General features: G+C 43.3%; 1 protein-coding gene across 1 annotated transcript in view; it reads left to right on the top strand.

The window, feature by feature from the left end:
* LOC116430178 (dipeptidase 1) overlaps positions 1-21225 on the top strand; it is a 123608-nt gene that overhangs the window by 37835 nt on the left and 64548 nt on the right. The window contains exons 4-5 of the mRNA XM_076368288.1: positions 8742-8874; positions 20774-20924. Of these exons, the coding sequence (XP_076224403.1) occupies positions 8742-8874; positions 20774-20924 (284 nt within the window). The remainder of the gene's footprint in view (positions 1-8741; positions 8875-20773; positions 20925-21225) is intronic.

The raw sequence follows: 21225 nt of genomic DNA, 5'->3' as shown, positions 1-21225 counted from the left end.
CGTAACTTCTCGTGGGACGGGGAAAAACTTGGCCCCGATGGGTCACGACCTCTTGCCCACCTTTCACCGGAACACGGGGAAAAACGATACGGCGGGGGATGAAAAGGTTACGTCGAGAAGTTCGCGTACCGAACGCACACTCGAGAACGAAACGCCCATTCCGACTTGCCGATCAAATAAATCTCTGCCGCTGTTCCCTTCGAGTACGTTGGAATGGTCTTGTCGGGATTCTTCGTGTTTAGGAAATACGCGTCTTTGGAACGATTGTTCTCTGCGGAGGTTTTGTAGGTATTTCTTAAGAATTTTTAGTTGTACGTTTGAACTTGATAAGAATAATAGCAACGTAGAAATTTAGTACTAATGTATGTTGAGGAGAGATGGCGCAGTTTTCTGAAAGGAACTGGTACATCGTAATTCTTCAATAATTATTCAATGGAGATATGAAATGATATGTTAAAGTAAATATATGTGAGATCGGACTTTACAGTAAATATTCTTGTTAGATAAAGGAGAGCATTAACTGTCTAGCTTCATTAAAAACTTAATTGGAGATTGTTCGATAAAACTGTGACAAAGTTTACCCCAAACGACACTGCAAACCCAACCGAAGGATTACGAATACAGTGCATATGGAGTTCATGAAAGAGTCAACGAAAGAAATCTCTGTTTACCTACGAATCCCCCGTATTAAATGGCACTTGATTCAAAGGGACTCCGTGGCAAAACTCAAGCAAGCTCATTATCGAGATTAACATTTCCCGCCACCCTTAACTCCCGATCCCAGGGAACAGCAGGCGCGGTCCGTGTGGAATATCGATTTTCGATTTCAACGAAAACAAGGGGAGTCCCTTCGCCCCCGTGTAACGGAGCCCCGCGAAGTCGGGAATTGTTCGCGGCACGATTTTCACTCCGTAAATCCGGGAACGAAAGGATTTTCCCGCTTCTGCCGCGGCCGGCTTCCCCCGGCCGCCTGAAAAGAACCGCTCTCGACGAAACGGTCGTTACGTGGCAAGTATTTTTGCTTCATAAATCGAATGAAAGCATCCTCGACCGCGGGGGGATATACTCGAGGCGCGTTAACGCCGCGAAATCGGGTTCGAAAGGAAAACGCTCGGGAAGAACGCACGCGCGACGTCGGGAAAGTGGAATACAATTTCGACGGCGTGTATTAACCTCTGCACTCGACGGTGACCTGCAGTCGCGACATGATTTGCCGCAGGAAAGTCATGAGGTTTAATGGTGAACTTCGCACGATGCATCGGTACAAATATTGAAATAAAATAACTTTCTTGCTTAATTCACGTGTGACTCCTCGGTAAGTTGGTTTTGGAAAATGTACATTTGGGATGAATATTTCTGGTGAATATTTTATAAAGTTATATTGAATATTAACCGTTTGCACTCGAGAATATTTTTCGCAACAAATATTCTTTATTTTCTGATGAAGTATCGATGGTATTTTTTACAATTAATATAAAACAATACCTTGCATAAATTAAGCGACGAAACTATTTTGTTTCGATGATCCATGTGTTGGTAGATTATAGAAAATTTAATATTGAATTTTAAATTTTATAATTTCCTTGGCTTAAATCAAATTGCGAGTGAAAGGCGCCTCTCGAGTGTTTAATATTCGGTATTCAAATTTATCGTTTGACTGAATTAAATCAAGTAATTGAGAGTCACCTATCGAGTGCAAAGGGTTAATTGCTAAGGAACTTTATGATAACTAAACGATTTAACAATATGTCCCATGAAACCCAGTCGTGGTACGGCGTGTTTTGAAGCCGAGTGTTCGGCATGGACGCTAAGGTTCCTCGAATCGACTGGCTTGTAATGAAGGCTCCCACCTGCGAAATTGCTTTCACGGTGAAGTTCGCGGCCATCGCGGCGACCCTCGTAATGTACATACTGTGAGCAGTGTAAGCTGCAACTGGTCTGAACCAGTGGTTCCCAAAATAAGCGATACCACCCCTAATGAGCAGGAACGAAGTAGCAGCATTTCTTTGTTTGCTCGATTAAATCTTCAGTAACCATCTTAGTGTATCTTAGGGGTCCTATGTTTTTTGTACGTTAACTTTAACTCTTTGCGGACGAATGTCGACATTTCGGCGAGATGAAAGTTTCATATTTGGAACGCTGATGTGCAAACAGATGATTTAATTACTCGAACAGCAAGAAATCAGTATGTAGTTTCCTTTTTGCAATTATTTAAGCAAAGGGTGAATTCTAGCTATTGATACTAGACATTAGAATACATAGATTAGATTGAATATTTAACATTCCTTTGATACTAGATTCACAGAACCCGTCAATTTACTGGATACTGAATTTTATATACTAAACTTTCGATTGATACAATTTATATTTTGGAACCTCTAATTTAATGCTTAAATGAATGAACATTTTCTACGAAGATTAAAGTAGACTGTACAATATACATCCGTAAAGGTAGTATTAAAGAAGGTGGATCTCCAGAAAGAGGCCGAGTAATTCTCCTGAAAAGCGGGTGATAGGCTAAATAAGTTTGCGAACCTCTGGTCTAGACGTTGAATATTTTTGACGTCATTGAGCGAAGCGGACCGAAGCCGTTCCTTGGAATCAGGCTGAATGCCGAATTTTGATAGGGCGCACACCTGTACAGCCCAGTATTTCATTCAGCCGCGAGACTTGGCTCGCTCTGAATAACCGATGTGACTCGATGAAACGGCATTAGTTGTATTGGGCATAGAAGCAACGTGGAGCCGGCTACAAATCCGTGCCCCGGCGCGATATTAAAACTCACTCCAGGCGTCGATCCTTTTCAAAAGACTTCTGCGCGTCGCATATGACGCGATTTCAATCTGTCCGATTTATGAAGTGCGTAAAGTATTGACTGGATATTGATTTTCACCTGTCAGTCAATGGAGTTCACGGATAAATATGTTTACGCTTGCCTCGGCGTTGAGATCGACGATCGTCATTGCTGTATCGCGTCTAGTTCTTGATCACATAAAAACCTATTTTTGAATGAAACCCTATGCATGTAGTATATGCCTAAAAATAAAAAACCATGGCTTCCTTAACAATGGTCCTCCGTTTTAGAACAAATGAGTTGGTCAAACAGAATTCTGGTCTCAAGAGACTAAAATCGAAGATACCTTACAGAGAATAGAACCTATTGCAGGATCATCAACTACAAACGAATAAAACGTCAATCTAAAACGAGAAAGAGTCCTCCGTATCAAGTCCCAACAATGATTTGATTAACGCCTGGATTATTCCCGAGGATTCGCGAGCGAAGACGTCGATGTACCGGCGCGCGGCATTCCATTCCGACTTTTCGAAGTGGAATCGTCTGAAACACCGGCAGTCGGGTTTTATCTGGCGGGGGTTTAACTTTAAGACGTCAGAAATGGAATCTCATCCAATAGAGCAACATCTGTTCCCTCCCTCGGGAGTGAATATACTCGGGAATCCATGGAGAGGCTCCGCCTGAAGAAAATAGCTCCGGAGACCTTCGAAAATACCCGGCCACCGCTGGCTCGTTAGTAAAACAGTCCGCCGGTTGATCCCATCTATTAGAAGCTCGTCTAGACGCGATTATGGCAGCCGTGGCCAGCCAGGGTGGCACATGATAAAGAGGAGCGAGGAGTTGGCTCGCCAGGGAAGTCAGATTCGATGGCGTTCCAGTGAAGTACGCTCGAGGCAACGGAGTAGCCTTCTTCGGGTAAGAGGCCACGATATTATCGAAGTACCAACAGTGCAACAAGGATCAAGATTGAAGTAAGCTTCTTACTTTACCGCGTGTCCGCGTGGACGGCGATCGGCAGCCGTAGGAGCGAATTTAATTAATATGGTTAGAAGAGAACGCTAATAATTGGTAAAGTCTGCTAGTGGAGGAGGCTGTTGATAGTTGGAAGGGAATAATAGTGGAGAAGGCTATTGACCCTTGCGGTACAATGACGAGTGAGACTCGTGATGAAGATTTCTAGACTAATTTGGCAAGGTATTTCTTTATGTTAGTCGTCAAAAATATCACTGACGTTTCATCAGAAGATAATGAATATTTGTTGAGAAAAATATTCTCGAGTGCAAAGGGTTAATTACGAATTACTTGAGAAAGGTAGAGCTATGGATAATCAAATCAAAGTTAATATATAGAGTAACTAAGGAAACTTCTTACATGTTACAATATAACACGATTACTTATAGTTAATGAAGTTTGATGGTTCAAAAAATACATCTCCCATGAATGTACATGATTCAAAATTTACGAGTCGTCAGCTTTAATGAAGAATGATTGATAAAGAAAGCCGAAGATCGAGCGCGAGCGCGGACGACGTTTCACGTGATTACAGAGATGTCAACGGGCACCGGTAATTTTCTCAGTCGTCTGGCGCTGTCAACGCGTCCCTGAAGGCATTCGGTTTGCTTACATCGAGTGACTGGTCGGCAACGTCCACGGAGACATCGTATGCATGCATGTATGCATAATATACGTAGACAGCGAGGGTGAACAGGAACCGACAAACTGGTCCCGCCACGATCCATCACTGTCCTGGTTAATTCAGAACGGGTGGAGAAGGCATCCGTCGCGAAAAGGTTAGCGAACATTGATCGCGACGCCACCTCCTGCACTGGGAACGGCCTATCCCTGTTAGGACAGCGTGTGCGTCCCGCAGGAAAAGGGGACACGACGCTATCGCGTTACAGAGCTGTCGAGTCATCGTCCCTTATCGCCCCACCGGCTGAAAACAGTTATAATATCGGCCCGATGGGCTGATTACGGAGAACCGAAGTTGACTCGTGAGTGTTATTCGGTATCGGTTCGTCGACAGTGTCGGTTCCGGTTCTTCGGAACCGATGTCCTATGGATTCTGTAAGTATTTTTCGGTTCTGAAAGGAAGCAGTATAGTACAGTGTAAGATTAATTCATCATAAGTGAATAATGAGGTAATTAACCCTTTGCACTCGGAAGTATTTCGCTGGGAATAACGTTTTCTAACTATACAAAGACGATATTCTTTGAAATGAACTCAAAGAAAAATCGCAAGTAAATTGAGAGAGCTTTTTTATCTGAATATTTCACACGCCGATGTATTAACAGTTCAGTATTAACCCTTTGCACTCCGAAGTTTTTTACTAGAAATATTTCAACATTTTCTGATGAGATGACGATCAATATTTCTCAGATTGATGCATTATATGCAGGAACAGACCGACCGAAAAGTTCGTTATTCGAGCGTTAACGGCAGTGAACTCGCTGCACTTCATGCATTCTTATCGCGCGATTCCAATAATTGTATCCACGAGAAAGCAGGGGGACAGTCCGCACACCGCGAAAATGCAGAAACCGGTAAGAACAGGAATGTAGGTGCATAGGAACGCATCGAAAATCCGGCGCGCATAGTACAAGCGTTTTCGATTGTGCCCGCGGGAGGCGGTCCTGCCGGCGAGCAATCTACCGCGTTTCCCAGTGGCTGCATCCCAAAAGTGAATTCCGACCGATTCGAAATAACCTGTGTGTGTTCCATTCAAAACGCTCGATCTTCGGGGAATTGGGTATCCCCCGCGATAAAAGCGCACCGAAAAGAATACGCTTATCGAACGAGAGACCGACACCAAGACGCGCCGTATGCTAGAAGTTGCCGCTTCCTCTCGCCGCGAAGAGGAGACGCGGAGGAAGATGGAGACGCGAGTCTCGAAATTCCGGCGAAAAGGGATGCGCGTTTAATGACGCGTACTGAAGATCGTCTCGTTGCTCGGGAGGATTTTTATAAGAGCAGAACTTCATTCGGGAGATGTAATTTAGCGCTGAACATCGGAGTACAGACGTTGGTGCGTTTAGAATTGTTGATAATCTCGACATGCGATGAATCGAGTGTATGAAATTTTGAAAATTGAAGAATTGGAGAACTGGAGAATTGAAGATTTGAAGATTCAAAGATTTGAAAGTTGAGAAATTGACATTTCTACGTATGTACTAGAAGCAAGTAGCACTAGTAAAAACAAAATTATTTTGATAACGTAATAAGTAACGAGTATAATTACTATTACTATCAAGCCTTAGAACTTGTAGGCTCCAATATAGCACCAGTTATAATATTAAATATTTTAATGAATCTTAAAGACTCTACCCTAAGATCATTCGATTTTCCACACATCCGAATTTTGTATTAAGGAAAATAAAAGATCGAAGAAATGTTATAACATTTCCAATTTTCGGTAGGAATACTATAAAAATTAGTTGCCGATATATTACAAAAAAACCTGGAGTGCTAAGGGTTAGAAGATCACTTAGAAAACAACCATAAAAGTGATATCTTTGATAAGGAACTAATGCATATAGTGGAGCAACTGAACACAGATTGCAATATCCAAAGGTGAATTTCCCGTGAAATTCGTAAACGTGAAACCGCGCGTCGCGGACTATTTTAACCGCGTTATATAGGGTTCTACGGTAATTACCGAAACCTAACGCGAGTATTAAAAACGATGTAACGCGGCCGGATGGATGGCATACAAATTCCGTGTTTCCCGTGCCCGATCCGTTAATGAGGAATAAATTCCTGTGACAGTGAGCAAATTGCTACGTAATTTCGCGGCGAAATAACGGGACGGCAGGCGTCGACTAAGCGTTCCTAGGAATTGACACGGGATTCAAAGGAAGCTGCGACCACGATTAAATTATCGTCGGGTCGCAATTAGCCCGGGCAAAAAGCGCGACATTCAGGTACTTGAAGCCGCGGCGACGTAAAGCAAATTGTGCCGGTAAAGATTCCAGACGGAAAGGTAATGAAGTCGCCGCGCCGCCGTCGGCCCCTAGGATCGAGGCAAAGCGACGGTCAGAGAAGCAGGAAAAACTGTTGCCAGTGAATTAAGCTGCTTGACACGGCCAAGAAAAGAGGAAATCCTAACACCTGTTTGCCCGCTCGCGAAGCCTTCAACGTAAGATCTTCCGGTATTACGGATTCCGACTTAAACGTCAGAATCTGCGGAGGTCAACGAACTTAGTAATTAACTCCCATCGAAATACTACATAGAATAATTAAATATTTCAACGTATAATACTGCTATTAATAACTTCATTATGCACACTTTCTAAGAGGTACAAATAACAATTAGAAGCTATCATTTTAATCACCCTAACACTAGATTCGCGGACGTTATTCCATTGATCCCAGAAAACTATTCATCGATAAATCTTGAGAATTCTAGCTTCAAAACTAGAATATTGCAATTAGCACGATTACATCAATCAAAACCACCTGAAACTATTACTAAATATTTACAAAATTCGTCTCTCAAATTGACAGGTCCCATGAAATCTTACAATTTTTTAGTCTTCCAACAAAATTGAATCCTTCAGTATCGAGGATCCTTTTGACAAATTAGTGCTGCGAAATCTACGAAACCGAAACTGAACAACGTAACGCTTCTCGGAGCATCTCGGGAAGGGGTTGAAAAATTGCTCGTAAGGAGCGCTTGTCGAGGCAAATCGCAGGCGCATTGCCACGAAGAATCGACGAGTTTGATTTCCAAGTTCCGGCCGTTCTCGTCAGGGATAACCGTATCGAACGGCTCGGTTCCCCGGTTAAGAACGATAAAGACGCCGCCGCGGCGCGGCCGGAATTTTTATGCGGGCTCACGTTCGCTCGTATCAAATCGAATGAAATATCACGGCCGGCCGTTTAATCCTGGGATCTGATACGTCGGTTTAATTTACTTGGAGTAACCGAATATATATTTCCTAAGGTGGCGCGCGCTGCCAGCCGGCCGGGGGATAAATACTCGGTTATTTACGAGCGCCGATATCCACGGCATTTAAAATTCAAAGCACCGGCTCGCGACGCCGCGCAGCGCCGCGCCGGCGTTCCAGCCGCTCCCTTAATGCTCCCCTAATTATTTCCAAACTATTGTTCGACGACGCGGATCGAGATGAGAAATTGCTCCCGATCCTCGTTACCGCTTCCCACTGCCGTGTTTATTCCTGTGCGTTCAGATAATCAGCGGAGGTAAATTAAGGCGCGCCATTTTTATTTTAAACACCGAGTCACGCTACCTAGGAGAATTCTCGCCTTTTACGAGAGTGTCTGGTTTATGTGGGTGCCGACTGCTTGGACGTTAACGTATGGTTCTTCGATTGCATTACCGATGATGTGGTTATACGTATTAGAACTAGACTTTTGCTTTGAAATTGTCGGAGTTTGTGTTTGTCGAACCGTTTGCAATCGATAGGTGATCATTTGATTTGATGCAGAATTAGTCTTGTATTAAACTTTGTATGGTACATCAATATGTGAAGTATTGAAACAGAATGAAAGGAAATTAACCCTTTGCACTCGAGAGATTTGACACAGCAAAACTATATAGTTGAATATTTAGTATTTTAAATTAGGCTTTGTACTGCTATATGAAATATTTGAATAAAATAGCTTTGTTGCTTAATTTATCTGTGAATTATCGTTAAATTAGTTTGATGTCAACATTTATATACTATCGTAATTACAAATGAAGTCTCTGAGAATGATCAATTTTTCATTGACTAACTTTCATACGTTTTCAACGCGGTATAAAACAAAGTAACAAGAAATATTTTATCTTCACTCCGTTTCACTCATTACTTAGTTGTCAAGACGACCTCGTTCAACGCTGTTCCATTCAACCCTTGATTTCTTTGCAACGTTGAACGAGGTGTTACCGTGCTACTTTATGATCCCAAGGCTCGTTCTGACATTCGTTTGTTCTCTCTGTTACAGTTCTGGTCCGCGTACGTGCCCTGCTCCTCGCAGTATCTCGACTCGGTCCAGCTGGCCCTGGAGCAGATCGACCTGATTCGCCGGTTGGTCAACAAGCATCCTGGAAGCATGGTCCTCGTTACTACGGCGGAAGGTAGACCATTTTCCTTGCGACTTTATCCCCTCGCCGATACCATGTTTTTCTTCCTTTCAATTCTTCCCTGTTTACACTGCAACGTCTGCTGTTGTACTTCGATAATCCTGTCGTGGACCTCGGTCGTTCATGCGATCGAAAAATACGGTTCTCTCGGGATTAATGCGGTGATCATAGAATATCATCATACAATTAAAATCGATGAATTCCGATCGTAGAATAGACTTCGAAACGTTTTTGTTCCGTTCAATAAAATTATATTCTGTTGCACGATTAACACTAGAATTACTGTACCAGTCAAAATGACTGGTTTCGATTTTTTTGTTTGGCAATTATTGATATCTTCGAAGCATTGAATATTCGAAATGATTTTGAAAATAAATAGTTTGATTTGAGTACTATAATGAATATCCAAAGAAACTGAAAATAATCTATTGTTACAATTTTTATAAGAATTGCATATTAATCGTATTAAATGCTCGGTAGTTCTAGTGTTAAAATCGCATGCTCGGTAATTCTATTAAGTAATAGATACTAAATTCTCTATGGTCTGTAGCTAACAATAATATCATAATATTAATAAGAGGCATAAAAGTATAAACCATTTTCAGTAGACCGAAAAACCTAACAACCAGAAAGCGTATAGAATATAAAAGCTGTTGGAACCACCCCCGGCTTCAGCCTCCTCCAATTTTATTTCTCTAATCCGATCTTCGCAATATTCGGTTAAGTACAACGATCCCAGAAAATAAATTTCAATCATGCGCAGTCGCCGGGCACACGGCCAAACCGATTCGATTCGAGGCGGATCGTCATCGAGGCGGGCCTCGGCTCGTTAAAAGAAATTTTCGCCAGCTGCGCGTCCCAGTTTTCTTCGCTGCGGGCAAGAAACCGACGGCGATTAACGCGCCCGAATCGTTGCGTACGAGCTCCGCGGGTATCGATCATCCGGCTCGCTTTTGTTTGCGCATAAACAAATTTATGTACCCGCCACTGTGCCCCTGTCCTGTCGAATGAATCGTTCGATGCTCGCATTAAATCGTCGCCGAAGGGAAACGCAAGACGAACGACACGCGAAGAGGTATAACGCTCGACAGGCCAACTCTGGTCGATCATTAACACTTTGCCACCATTCGCTGCTTCACTTTACATTCCATCATCGCTGCCACTTGTTTCCGTCGCGATCTTTTCGGTTTCAATGTTCTACTACTTTCGATAAACTCTTGAAATCAAACTTTGGGAAGAGAAAACTGAAAGAGGTCATTAACACTAGAACTACTGTACAAAATGACTGGTTTCGATTTTTTTATTTAACAATTGATATCTTGGAAGCATTGAATATTCACCCGAAAATTGTGTCACCCGACTTGGAACAACAAGCCAGTCAAAGCTGAAATATTGAATTTTAATTCGAGATAAATCAAAATTATTCACTGCGCGAGATAATACCATCGATATTTCATATTCAAAACAAAATATGTCTGCAGCCTCTAAAACTACTGACACTAGAATAAACGAACATAATACAGTCCCAAGAATATCGCGCAGCAAGAGATTATCACTAGAATTACGGACGTATATTCACACTTTATTCTATCACTTAGAAGACATTGCTTCATATACATACTAAAAATTATTACGTCAAGAGCAGAGGATTGTCTGAATCCGCACAAATTGCATCAATGAAAATCGACTGAAACTCTTACGAAACAATGTCTAAGATCCTGAATTTCCCTCAGATTTCCGTCAAATCGAAATCCTTAAATCCTGCGTTAAATTAGTTCAGTAGAATACGCGGCGGAACTCAAACACGACCAGTCAATTGCTAATCAGCTCTCGCACGGCGTAAACAGACCGCGCGAACCGTCGATGGGATGCACCGGCGACTTGCATTTCCGGTGTGTCTTCGCAGTTCGAGTTCGAAGTGGCACGCGAGACGGCCGAGCGGCCGGACGAATCGAGTCAGCGGTTCTCGAAGATGTAACACCGCCGGCGGCGTGTTCGACGGTCGTCGATCCGCGCTCGAGATCACGGAGGACGACGATCCTCGGGAGCTTCACACGCGAAGAATATGAAATCGAGCTTTCGAGGTCGACGAACGTCGGGAATTACCATCCTCTATTTGTTCCGAGAATGGGCCGGCCGACGTTACACACCGCCAGAATTCCTGGCGGAATGCCAATGTCAGGGGGGTTGGCTGCTGGCACGCTCGCGGCGAAGATTCCCGCCCCCCGCGATTTTTCCGCTTTGAGAAAGAAAGTCCGCCGAGTGAATCTTCGTGCTCGCCGGCCGCGCCTTCCTCGGATTTAATTAATTTCTCGTCGCTCGGGAATAACCGATAGACCCGCGCCCCGTTGCGCCGTTAAACGTTAGTCTCGCGGAAACTGCGCGTTCGAGGAGTTTGAAAATATGTACCTTGACGGCGCGATCTTTCCTTTTGCTTTCGCGCTGGTTGAACCGCTCGGAAGCTGACGGTGAAGTCGATTTTTGGGAATTTCCATGGAAGCAGTAATATTCTGTTGTTGAAGAGTCTATCCTTTGAAGAAAACTTTGTATACTTTCGTGATCAAATCAGTAAACCGAGAAGTTTGAAACAAATGTATTAAGAAACATTGATTTCCTCGATTTTCTGGACTTAACACAGTGTCTTCTGAGTTCAGTGAGTAGTTTGGTACCTGGGTTTGACGTAAATTAATTGTAGCTTCGGCTGAAAGCCCGCGATGAGTACGGATACTCTAGAATTTAAGTTGAACTACACAGCTTCAGCCCATGGTTAAAGCTTCCGCCTGACTTCAGCGCTGTCGCGTTTCCACGCCATGTTTATAGACAGTAGCCGAGGACAAAGCTGCCTTTTAATGCCGGGAACATTATTTAATGTCCCGAGTACTTGAAAATTATGGCCTGGTATAACTCTGGACAACCAGCGATCGCGGCCCCTTTATCGCCGAGCCAGAAGCTTCGCTTCCATTTGAGTCGTGCCTACGAGCGAAGATTGTTCTCGTCTCAATATTCCATTTGCAATAAACGAGAGCCGCCGGAAAACTCGATAAAACAGAATTCCCCATCGGTTCGAAAAGTGCCGCGGGCAAGGTATCAGCCTAGGAGTCGGCCGGCGGTAAATTCGAGTAGCGCCAGCGCAAATTTGTTCCATTCGATGAGCTCCCAGAAATAAATTGGATGTGTCTTCCCCCTCCCGCCGGCCGGAATTTACGCATGAACGTTAGGAGACGTTCTATCGGGGCGGAAGAGACTTTGCCGGGCCGTGTTTGCTTCCGGTGGGCCGTTCGACGTCGCGCGTCCCTGGACGGACGCCAGTAGAAAAATCGGGCCAAGCCCCTTTCCCCTCGTTCCGTCGTCATCATCGTCACCGTAGACACTCTTTGGAGACTTTAGAGTGCATTCGAACTCACGAACGGGAACGCCTTCCGCCATCAGCCAGCGGACGTCATCTCCCGCCCGTAACCGGCGACCTCCGAGCCGGCGAGCTCTCCTAATATTTTTCTTTCATTTAACACGTCGACGCCTGTGTGCGCTGCTGGCTCACATTTGAATGTCACAGACAGCACTGATAGCTCGCACTTTGCCAGACGTGCTGATCGGTACGTTGCTTTGGTGGATGGAACGAATTTCTATGTGGCTGATATTTAACCCTTTGCACTCCGGAGGCGCCTCTAAGTCACCGAATGATTTGACATTTAATTTGATATTTAATATCAAACTTTCTATAATGCAGCAATGAGATTTCTTAATTCAATTTGAGAAAATGTCGTCTGTATCTCAGTAGAAAATATTGAATATTTCCGGTGAAAAACTTCTGGAGTGCAAAGGGTTCATTTATGGATTTCGATAATCTGAAGGATTTCGTCGATAGGTTGACAGTGTGGAGACAGCTTAATTGAAACTGTTGCTTGATATATATAGAAATGATTATTATCTTTCTGTGGAATATTGTAGAATATTATTAGAATTTAGAAATTGATGGGAAAGTTGACTCGCTTGGATATTTAGTCTGTGAAGCAGCGATTTGATGTTTAATGGTGGATACAGATTGTGTTTCCTGTTTTTTTAGTAGTTTGAGTCGTTGAATACGTAATGAGGGACACTGGTGAAGTACTTGATTAGGATCTTGTACGTCGTAACGTATTTCCGTGATTATTCGCTCGAACGTCAAAGGACAGACGTTTCGGAGGAAAGCTGTATAAGTGCGAGATCGATTTTCTCTGGCACCCTCGTTTTAACAGTGGAAGTTTCGGTAGAATTTAGAGTGGCGAAGGGAATTCGGAAAGAGTTGTAAAGTTTGATGACTTGAAAGCATGCGAACGGAGGATGAACCGTAAGATTTTGCCGCTGATGTGGCTCCCACTTGTGCGAGAGCGCTGTGTATACCGGTTTTTACGGCTTGTCCGTTTTATTTCAACCAGCAACGGCGGGGAAAAAATACGAGGAATTCCGTTTGAACCTGTTCTTGAACGTCGAATTGAAACTTGGGTGGATTGCACGTTTATGGATTGAAATTTCTGCGGATTATACGTTTATAAATTGAAATCTTGATGAATTATTACATTTATAAACTGGAATTTTGATGAATTATTACATTTATAAATTGGAATCTTTCTGAATTATACATTTATAAATTGAAATCTTGATGAATTATTACATATGTAAATTGGAATCTTTCTGAATTATACATTTATAAATTGAAATCTTGATGAATTATTACATATATAATTTGGAATCATTCTGAATTATACATTTACAAACTGCAATTTTTATAGATTACATATCTTAAATTGTCCAACGAATTTCTTCATTCAAATAACAGAACTTTCAATTCCATCAACTCAAAAACCCAGACAATTCGATGTTTCGACAATTTGACCCATTCGGTAGTTCCATTGTTAAATTTAACGTGGTTTGTATTTCCCGCGAAGAATCATTGATTCGGCGACACACGGTTATGCCCTTTCAATAAATTATACACCGGAAGATTCATGGTGGATTGCTTCGACAAAGAAACTGAAATTGCGATGATTGAACCGTCGATACAGTCCTTCGTTTCAAACCCGTAATCCGCCGTCGCTCGCGGAGGAGACAAGAAGCTGGTAAATCGAAGCAGAACTCGGGGAAAAAGCGAGCGAGTTGGCGCCGCGACGAGTCGACGACATTGACGGAAACGAGGAAAAAGAGCAAATAGTTTCACAAAAGCGGGACACAGTGTGCTCCGCCGCTTGATCGCCTGTCTCTGCGTTAAACTCGATACCTGCGTCGTCGGCGCAGCTGGAAGGTCGAGGGAAAAATGAGGGAGGGAAACGAGAGCGTTCCTTTTTTTAGATTAAACTTTTGAAGCCTCCGGTGATACTTGAATTTATACTCTTCCCACCACGTTACATTGAAAGTGAAACCGAATTACCGCTTCACCTTAACTTATACCTGAAACATGTAGAATCTAATAAGAATTTCTTTTTTCTGAATTAAAGCAATTTGCCTATCATGTTAACGTATGGTTAATTACAATGGTCTCTGAAATAAATTATATTAGAATTCTTGAGAAATCATTAAGTTGAGAAAATTCAATTCGTAAAATTACTACAATTTCGAACAATTCCAATCGTGAAATTATTCACTACTTTCACTGAATTCAAAATGTACGAGTCACTACTGAACTTTCCAAAAATTCAATTCGAACAATTAGACACTACTGAAGTTTGAGAAAATACGATACTTACAATCAGTCACTACCATTTGAAAGAATCTACTTAAAAAAAATAAAGTACCATTAAGGTATGAAGAAACTCAATTCTCTAATTAACTCGTTTCGCGATCACCGTCGAACCTTGTCCAGTTGCTTGGTCGGTTCTTACGATCGAAGCTGGATTTCACGCAGCGGCGTAATAATTTGGTCCTCACGGGGACGTGGCCGCGAATCTGATGAGAAAACGCCGGGGAAGCCGGGAAGATGCAGCCAGTTGTAAATTCCGGCTGAAATGGAAAAATGTCAAGCCATACCGACCGTTCCGCCGCGTTCGATAAGCCGAACGCCGGCGACTGCATGTCGGCATGCACATGCATACGTAAACAGACATGCGATATGCGGCCGCGTACATACGTACAACATATATGTACTCCGCAGCAGCTTATAAAGAGAAGATCGTTCGAAAGTTGCGAACTACTTCCCGCCGATGCGCTGTCCATCTTCCGAGCGATTAATGCGAGCAGCAGCTCCGATGGAATTCGGCCTATTGTCGGAGACATCGCGAGAAGATACTCTTCGATTCGCTGAATGGACCGCAGCCATTTATAGAGTGGAAGGTACTTATGGTATCGGAAGAATATCGGACACGCAATCTCCGAGCATCGAATATCATGATGTTAGATGAACTCGATAGAACTTGCGAGAAGTCAAATATATTTAAACGCATTTTGGATATAAGACTGTCTTGAAATTCGGTTTGCTTGAAATAGGTAAATTACAGGTGATACTTTCGATGTCGACTTTCAAATTCGAGAAGATTCAGTTATAAGTTATTTCAGTTATTTCGAAAGTATCAACTATCGAATCAATAACTCGACCTTCAAATTCGAAAAGATTCAGTTATAAGTTATTTCAGTTATCTCGAAAGTATCAACTATCGAATCAATAACTCGACCTTCAAATTCGAAAAGATTCAGTTATAAGTCATTTCAGTCTATCAATGGCTATTCAATCGAGGAACAATACAATCTACAAGCAGAGTTATTGATTCGATGGTTGAACTCTATTTTATTGATCTCTGCTTATTCTGCGGAATTGATGATAACGGATTTTGTAGTAAATAGAAACTAAGAAATATGGATTTCCTATTGGAATTTACGCGAACAGTGATCCAGTTCTTAACATAATCGGCGGAGTGCTAACTGAAGATACCAAGAACTAGGACAATGCGCGCGATAACTTTCTAAAGCAAACCTAATCCACGGATGTACTTGCGGAGGTCGAAGACCTTTGTTTACGAGCCGCTGTTAACATCCAGTAAGAAGCAATTTCTGAGAGACAACAGGCAAAGATATGTTTACATGAGCCAATCGTCGCTTCCCGGGGCAAAGTTTCGACGTAAAGCGTACTTCGGCAGCGTTACTTCCGCGGAGCAATAGTTCGAGACGCTCGGGGAGTTCGAGATTTATGGCGGACAGAGACGAACTTGGTGCTCCTGTTTACAATCCTCGAGGAACCGAGGATTCCTTTGATTCTGAACTGACGTAAACGTTCCCCTCGCACGGCTGAACGATCTATAGTTTGATCGTTTAAAAAGAAACTTCACGGAAGAGCCACTAACAATCGATGCCGAGTAAAATATTCGAATTCCGCTCCTGAGAGGTTCTAGAAAATCCATTTCTCAGAATCGACGGATCTTTCACTAGATATATTCGCTGTTCTAATGAAATATTCATTAAACATACAAAGGGTTGATACTCCAGAATTTCATTAAACATAAACTTATTTAACACTACTACTGTACCACTCAAAATGGTTTCGATGTATTCCTTTCTCAATTATTGACATCTCAAAAGCATTCAACACTCGAAGTGAAAACAATTTCACTTACAACGAATATCGAAGGAAACTGAAAATTATCTATTGTTACAGTTTCTACAGATTACATATTAACCCCTTGGCCTATTTCTTTCTAAATTCTGATCGATACGACTACTTTGTCATTAATAAGTTTCACAAAGGTACTCTACAGCCTCGAAACAACGCAAAACACTTGACGATCTCCGGCAGAAACCATCGGTTTATCAAAAAACGTAACACGACGCTCGCAGCGTCGCATTGAAAAAAACGTAGAACCATTCCCAGACGTCTGTCCTTCCGCAAATAGGTCGCCGCGGTTCAGTTTCCCAGGAATATCTAAGGAAATTGAAGTTGCTTATAAAACGAGCATATAAAGCTATCGATTCACGGCGGGGGCAGCCGCGGGAAGCGATTCGCCGCGCGGGAGAAAGGGAAGCGGCATGAATGCGGAAAGATCAGGGAATTCCGGGAGAAATGGAAAACCGTGGGCGAAACGGGTGCACTACGGAATCGGCAGATAACGCTGAAACTTCCTCTGCCGGGGGCAGTAATCGGCGTACCGGTGTGCCCCGGTACATTTGTTTGTCTACGACGCAGAACGTGCGTTCCCGTGCCAAACAACGTCTGTTTCAGCATAAATTCGTTGGAACAGAATTAACAGTCGACGCTGAAGCTACCGAGCAGTCGGTTTTTTGAAATTTCTCTATGGAAACCTCAAGAGTGGGTCTATTATACAACTATAGAAACCAGTTTCTTGAATAATTTCTCAGAGAAACATCTGTTAGTTGTAATAATTGCAGACAGAAGATATCATTTCATTGTTGACGAACCGGAAGTATTTCAAGTTCATTTCAAAACATACTGTGACATAGATAACAAGCGAAAGAAGTGATCTAGCACAATGCTTAACGTGTTCATTGTCAATACAACAATATCACTGAGAAAAATAATGAGTTTCCTATATATTGGACGCAGTAGGTAAGTGTCACTCGAAACGACGTTCAACGTAACGCAACTTTAACCCCTTGACCTACAATATCGTATCAGACTCGTACTGAAAATTGTAAATTTTCAGACATCCAAGTGTCATTTCCCTTAAATATAAATTAAATATTACTTTTCTTTCATCAATCGTCCACCTATGTCAGTAGACATAGACATAAAACAAGCATCAAATGTCCTAGTAAATTATTCATAAAGTAGTCGTGTCGATCGCAAAACATAAATCATAGCGCGAGGGGTTAACTTTCACATGCCCCGGTTCAAATCAGCGAGCCAGGCGAATCGCGGTTCATCGACGTTCCTTTTTCGCTTGTTGTTCCATTGCCGGGCTTAATACGGCGCAATCGGCGGGCCACGACCCCCACGGAGGAATTAAAGTTGCCGGGACAAATGGCGGTGCCAAGGGACACGCTCGATTTACCTCAGCGCTCGCGCACGAACGGGCCCGCCGAATGGGAGCGTCTTCGGGAACCGAAGAACGCCGGCCGCGCTAACTTCGCCGACAGTCATTCAACGCGCGCCGCGAGTTATGACCAACTTTTCGCGCGATATAAGACCCCGAGACGTGTCGGGGCACGTGAAATACGTAACCCCCGAGTGACCGAGAGATTTATCGAGACATCTGCTTTCGGCTGACCCGTCCGTGGGTTTTCTTAAATATTCATGCATTTTGAAGTCTGGAAATAAATGTATATTTCCGTCGGTTTGGAGGATTGTTGGGCATTGTTATCGATGATTCTGACGCTGGCTCTGGCGACGACTTTGGGAATAAGGGATGAATGATTGATGTTTCGAAGCTGTTCGCTTTTGCGGAGACTATTGACGAATTTATTTTCGGAGGCTTGGGGATCGGTGCAGTTCTTGATCTTTATATTGAATTACGAATCTAGAACCTTGGACAAATGAAAATTCCAATCACAATTCGTTAATGAATTAATATATAGATCTATGCTTCGAATCCTAGACGCGTAACAATACAAACGGGCTTGAGATTTCAAGATATTCTCTGTGTCAAAGATCAGTTAAATTTCTTTCATCCTTAATCGATAACTAAAAATCTGCACTTCGCAAACGAAAATTCCAATCACAATTCGTTAATGAATTAATATATAGATCTACGCTCCAGATCCTAGACGCGTAACAATAAAAACGCACTTGAGATTCCAAGACATTTTCCGCGTCAATGATCAGTTAAATTTCTCTCATCCCCAATAACCCCCAAAAATCTGCAGTTCGCAAACGAAAATTTCATTCTTCCGATAAATCATCGCGCGAAAGAACTACGCCCTAAATTCCCGATCGCAAATACATTACCACAAATCGAGCTCGGCCGCGTAGCAATGCGAGCGCGCCGGAACGGAGTTTCGGGCCATAGTTAGCGGGCCATTACCGAAGTCCTGGTGCATATCGAAATTGAATTACGGGTGGGATTTTAACAGCGGAAAGTTTCAATAGATCGAAGGAAGGAAGGAGCGGCTGGCGCCGCGGCGCTTCATGGTCGCAATTCGCGGTCGGAGCGTCGGCCGCGGGTAAATTCGCGCGGCCGCAGAATGGGCCCTCCATTAACGCGAGCTCGAGAGGGCTCGATCGCGGGGCGGTCAAAGGCGGAAAAGTTCGAGTCCCCGCGACAAATGGCATTTCAACGCTGGTCCCGTTTCTCGATGGACCGGCGACCCCACACAAGCGCGAGCGCTGGCAACGCCGACAAACGGGTCCGTTGTGTAGGTGTTCAGGAAGCGCCGAACCTAACGCAATTTGTACGCGGTGTTTTAATCGAATCCGAACGACACCGAGCCCGCGAATCCGATTTCACGCGGCCCCGATAGCACGCCTTTACACGGCCCGGCCCGATTAAAACGATTAAACGCCGGACGGAATCGAATTCGCGGCGCGCTGACTAAATACTGACAAAATACCGACCGCAAGGAGGATTTACCGAGTGGCTAACAATGTTCTTCGGGAGAGCCGTCGTTTCATTATCTCCGATCGGGGATTAATCAAGCCGCCCCCGCGCACCACGCCGTTTACGCTTCGTAATTAATGATCCGCGAGATAACACCCGTGGCCAGCGACAGGCAATTTAAATGATTTAATTAAATCGGGCCGAAGGTGACAGATAACTTTAATTAAGCGATCGACTCTCCCGATACCCTTTGTGCACGGTGTTTAAATTTCGGGGCTGCCCGGCGTTAACCCTTTGCGATCGAGAGTTGATTGCAAGGTAATTACTTGATTTAGTGTACCGAAATTATGGAGTCTTATATGTAACGTTAAGCTATTCATCAATATGTGAAATATTGAAATATAATAGATTTGTTTCTTCATTTTTGGATGGTTTCTTATTAATTTGTTGTCGTTTGTATCTCATGGGGAACTTGAATTTTTAGTGAGACGCTTTCGAGTTGGAGGTTTATGGTTTTTTGGATGAAATGAGAACTGTATTAGAGGTTATGTTCATTAGCAATTTGGGTCTAGATCCTAGAGAATCAACAAGTCCGAAGGTTTGTTACGATCTTGCAGAAGTGTTTCTTCGAGGGTTCTAAGGGTCTCTGGGATCTTCGACCTCTCATGAAGGACTTTTTCCAAGATCTTCCGGTTCCCTATAGTCCTCCAAATCCCTTGGAATGGTTCATACAAGGACTTTCTGGGTCCTCGTGAACTCCACGTCCCTTGGAGACTTCTAGAAACTTTCGGGATCTTCGAGACGCCTGAAGACCTTCGGAGACCTCTTCAAGGGTTTCTTGATTCTCCGAAACCTTCGTGGTTACGATGGGTCCTCCCAAGGGTTTATGGATCTGTGTAATCTCCGAAATCCCTTGAAGAGTTCTCGCGAAGTCCTCTGATTAATCAACATCGGTTGTGTTAGTTCATTTACGAAGTTCTGTACTGCAAACGTATGAACTAATTATTTTTCTATCACAATAGCATCGTTTACCAGCACTAGAGTTACCGAGTGAAACCATATTTATAATTTCGATGATCTTACGTTAAGCGCCATGAAAATCATGACCGTTTCACCGTCTATTATTTGAAAGCGAAATGGATCAGCTGCGAACAGCTAAATTCTGCAGTTCATCAGCAAAGAGTTTATTAACCAGTTAACTGTGTTCGACGAGTATACACGTCATCTTAAAACTCTTAACGGTGCTAACTGTTTCACCAATGGATTATTTATATTTCAAGACAAACATGTAATTCTCCTCCGTTTCGCTTTAGTTTTTCGTCAGGATACATTTCAAGTGCATTTCCCCTGCATTCGACGAGTACGCACCTCATTATTTGATTTTATTGCACTTTTATTAAACAAGCGAACATGTTCATTCAAGACGCGACGTTTCGTTTCAGGTATAGAGCGAGCGCATAAGGAGGGTAGATTAGCGAGCCTGATAGGGGTCGAGGGTGGCCATGCCGTCGGAGCGAGTCTGGCAGTTCTGAGGATGTTGTACGAGTTGGGCGCCAGATATCTCACCCTCACGCACACCTGTAACATACCTTGGTGAGTTTACCAATCGAGATAGTCACTCTATAATTATGACCATGTTTGCACGACTAATTTACATCGCAATCGTACACCCGGGCCGACTCGCGCGCCGGATCTTTCTTAACTTCGTTCGATCGTCGCGTGTTAATTCGTCCATCGATCGCAACGCTTCGTGGTAATGCCTTCGCGTCGAAAATACCGCGATACCGTCGACGGTTCTTTCCGCCGTTACGTCGAAAAATAAGCCAGAGACAAACTGCGCCCGGTGTCGCTGAAACTGATGAAATAGAGACGTGCCAGATAGTCGGCTCGCGCA

The sequence above is a fragment of the Nomia melanderi genome, chromosome 6 (assembly GCF_051020985.1).
Source record: "Nomia melanderi isolate GNS246 chromosome 6, iyNomMela1, whole genome shotgun sequence".
NCBI lineage: Eukaryota > Metazoa > Arthropoda > Insecta > Hymenoptera > Halictidae > Nomia > Nomia melanderi.
The sequence above is the reverse complement of the archived record's forward strand: the minus strand, read 5'-3'. Positions and strand labels throughout refer to the sequence as shown.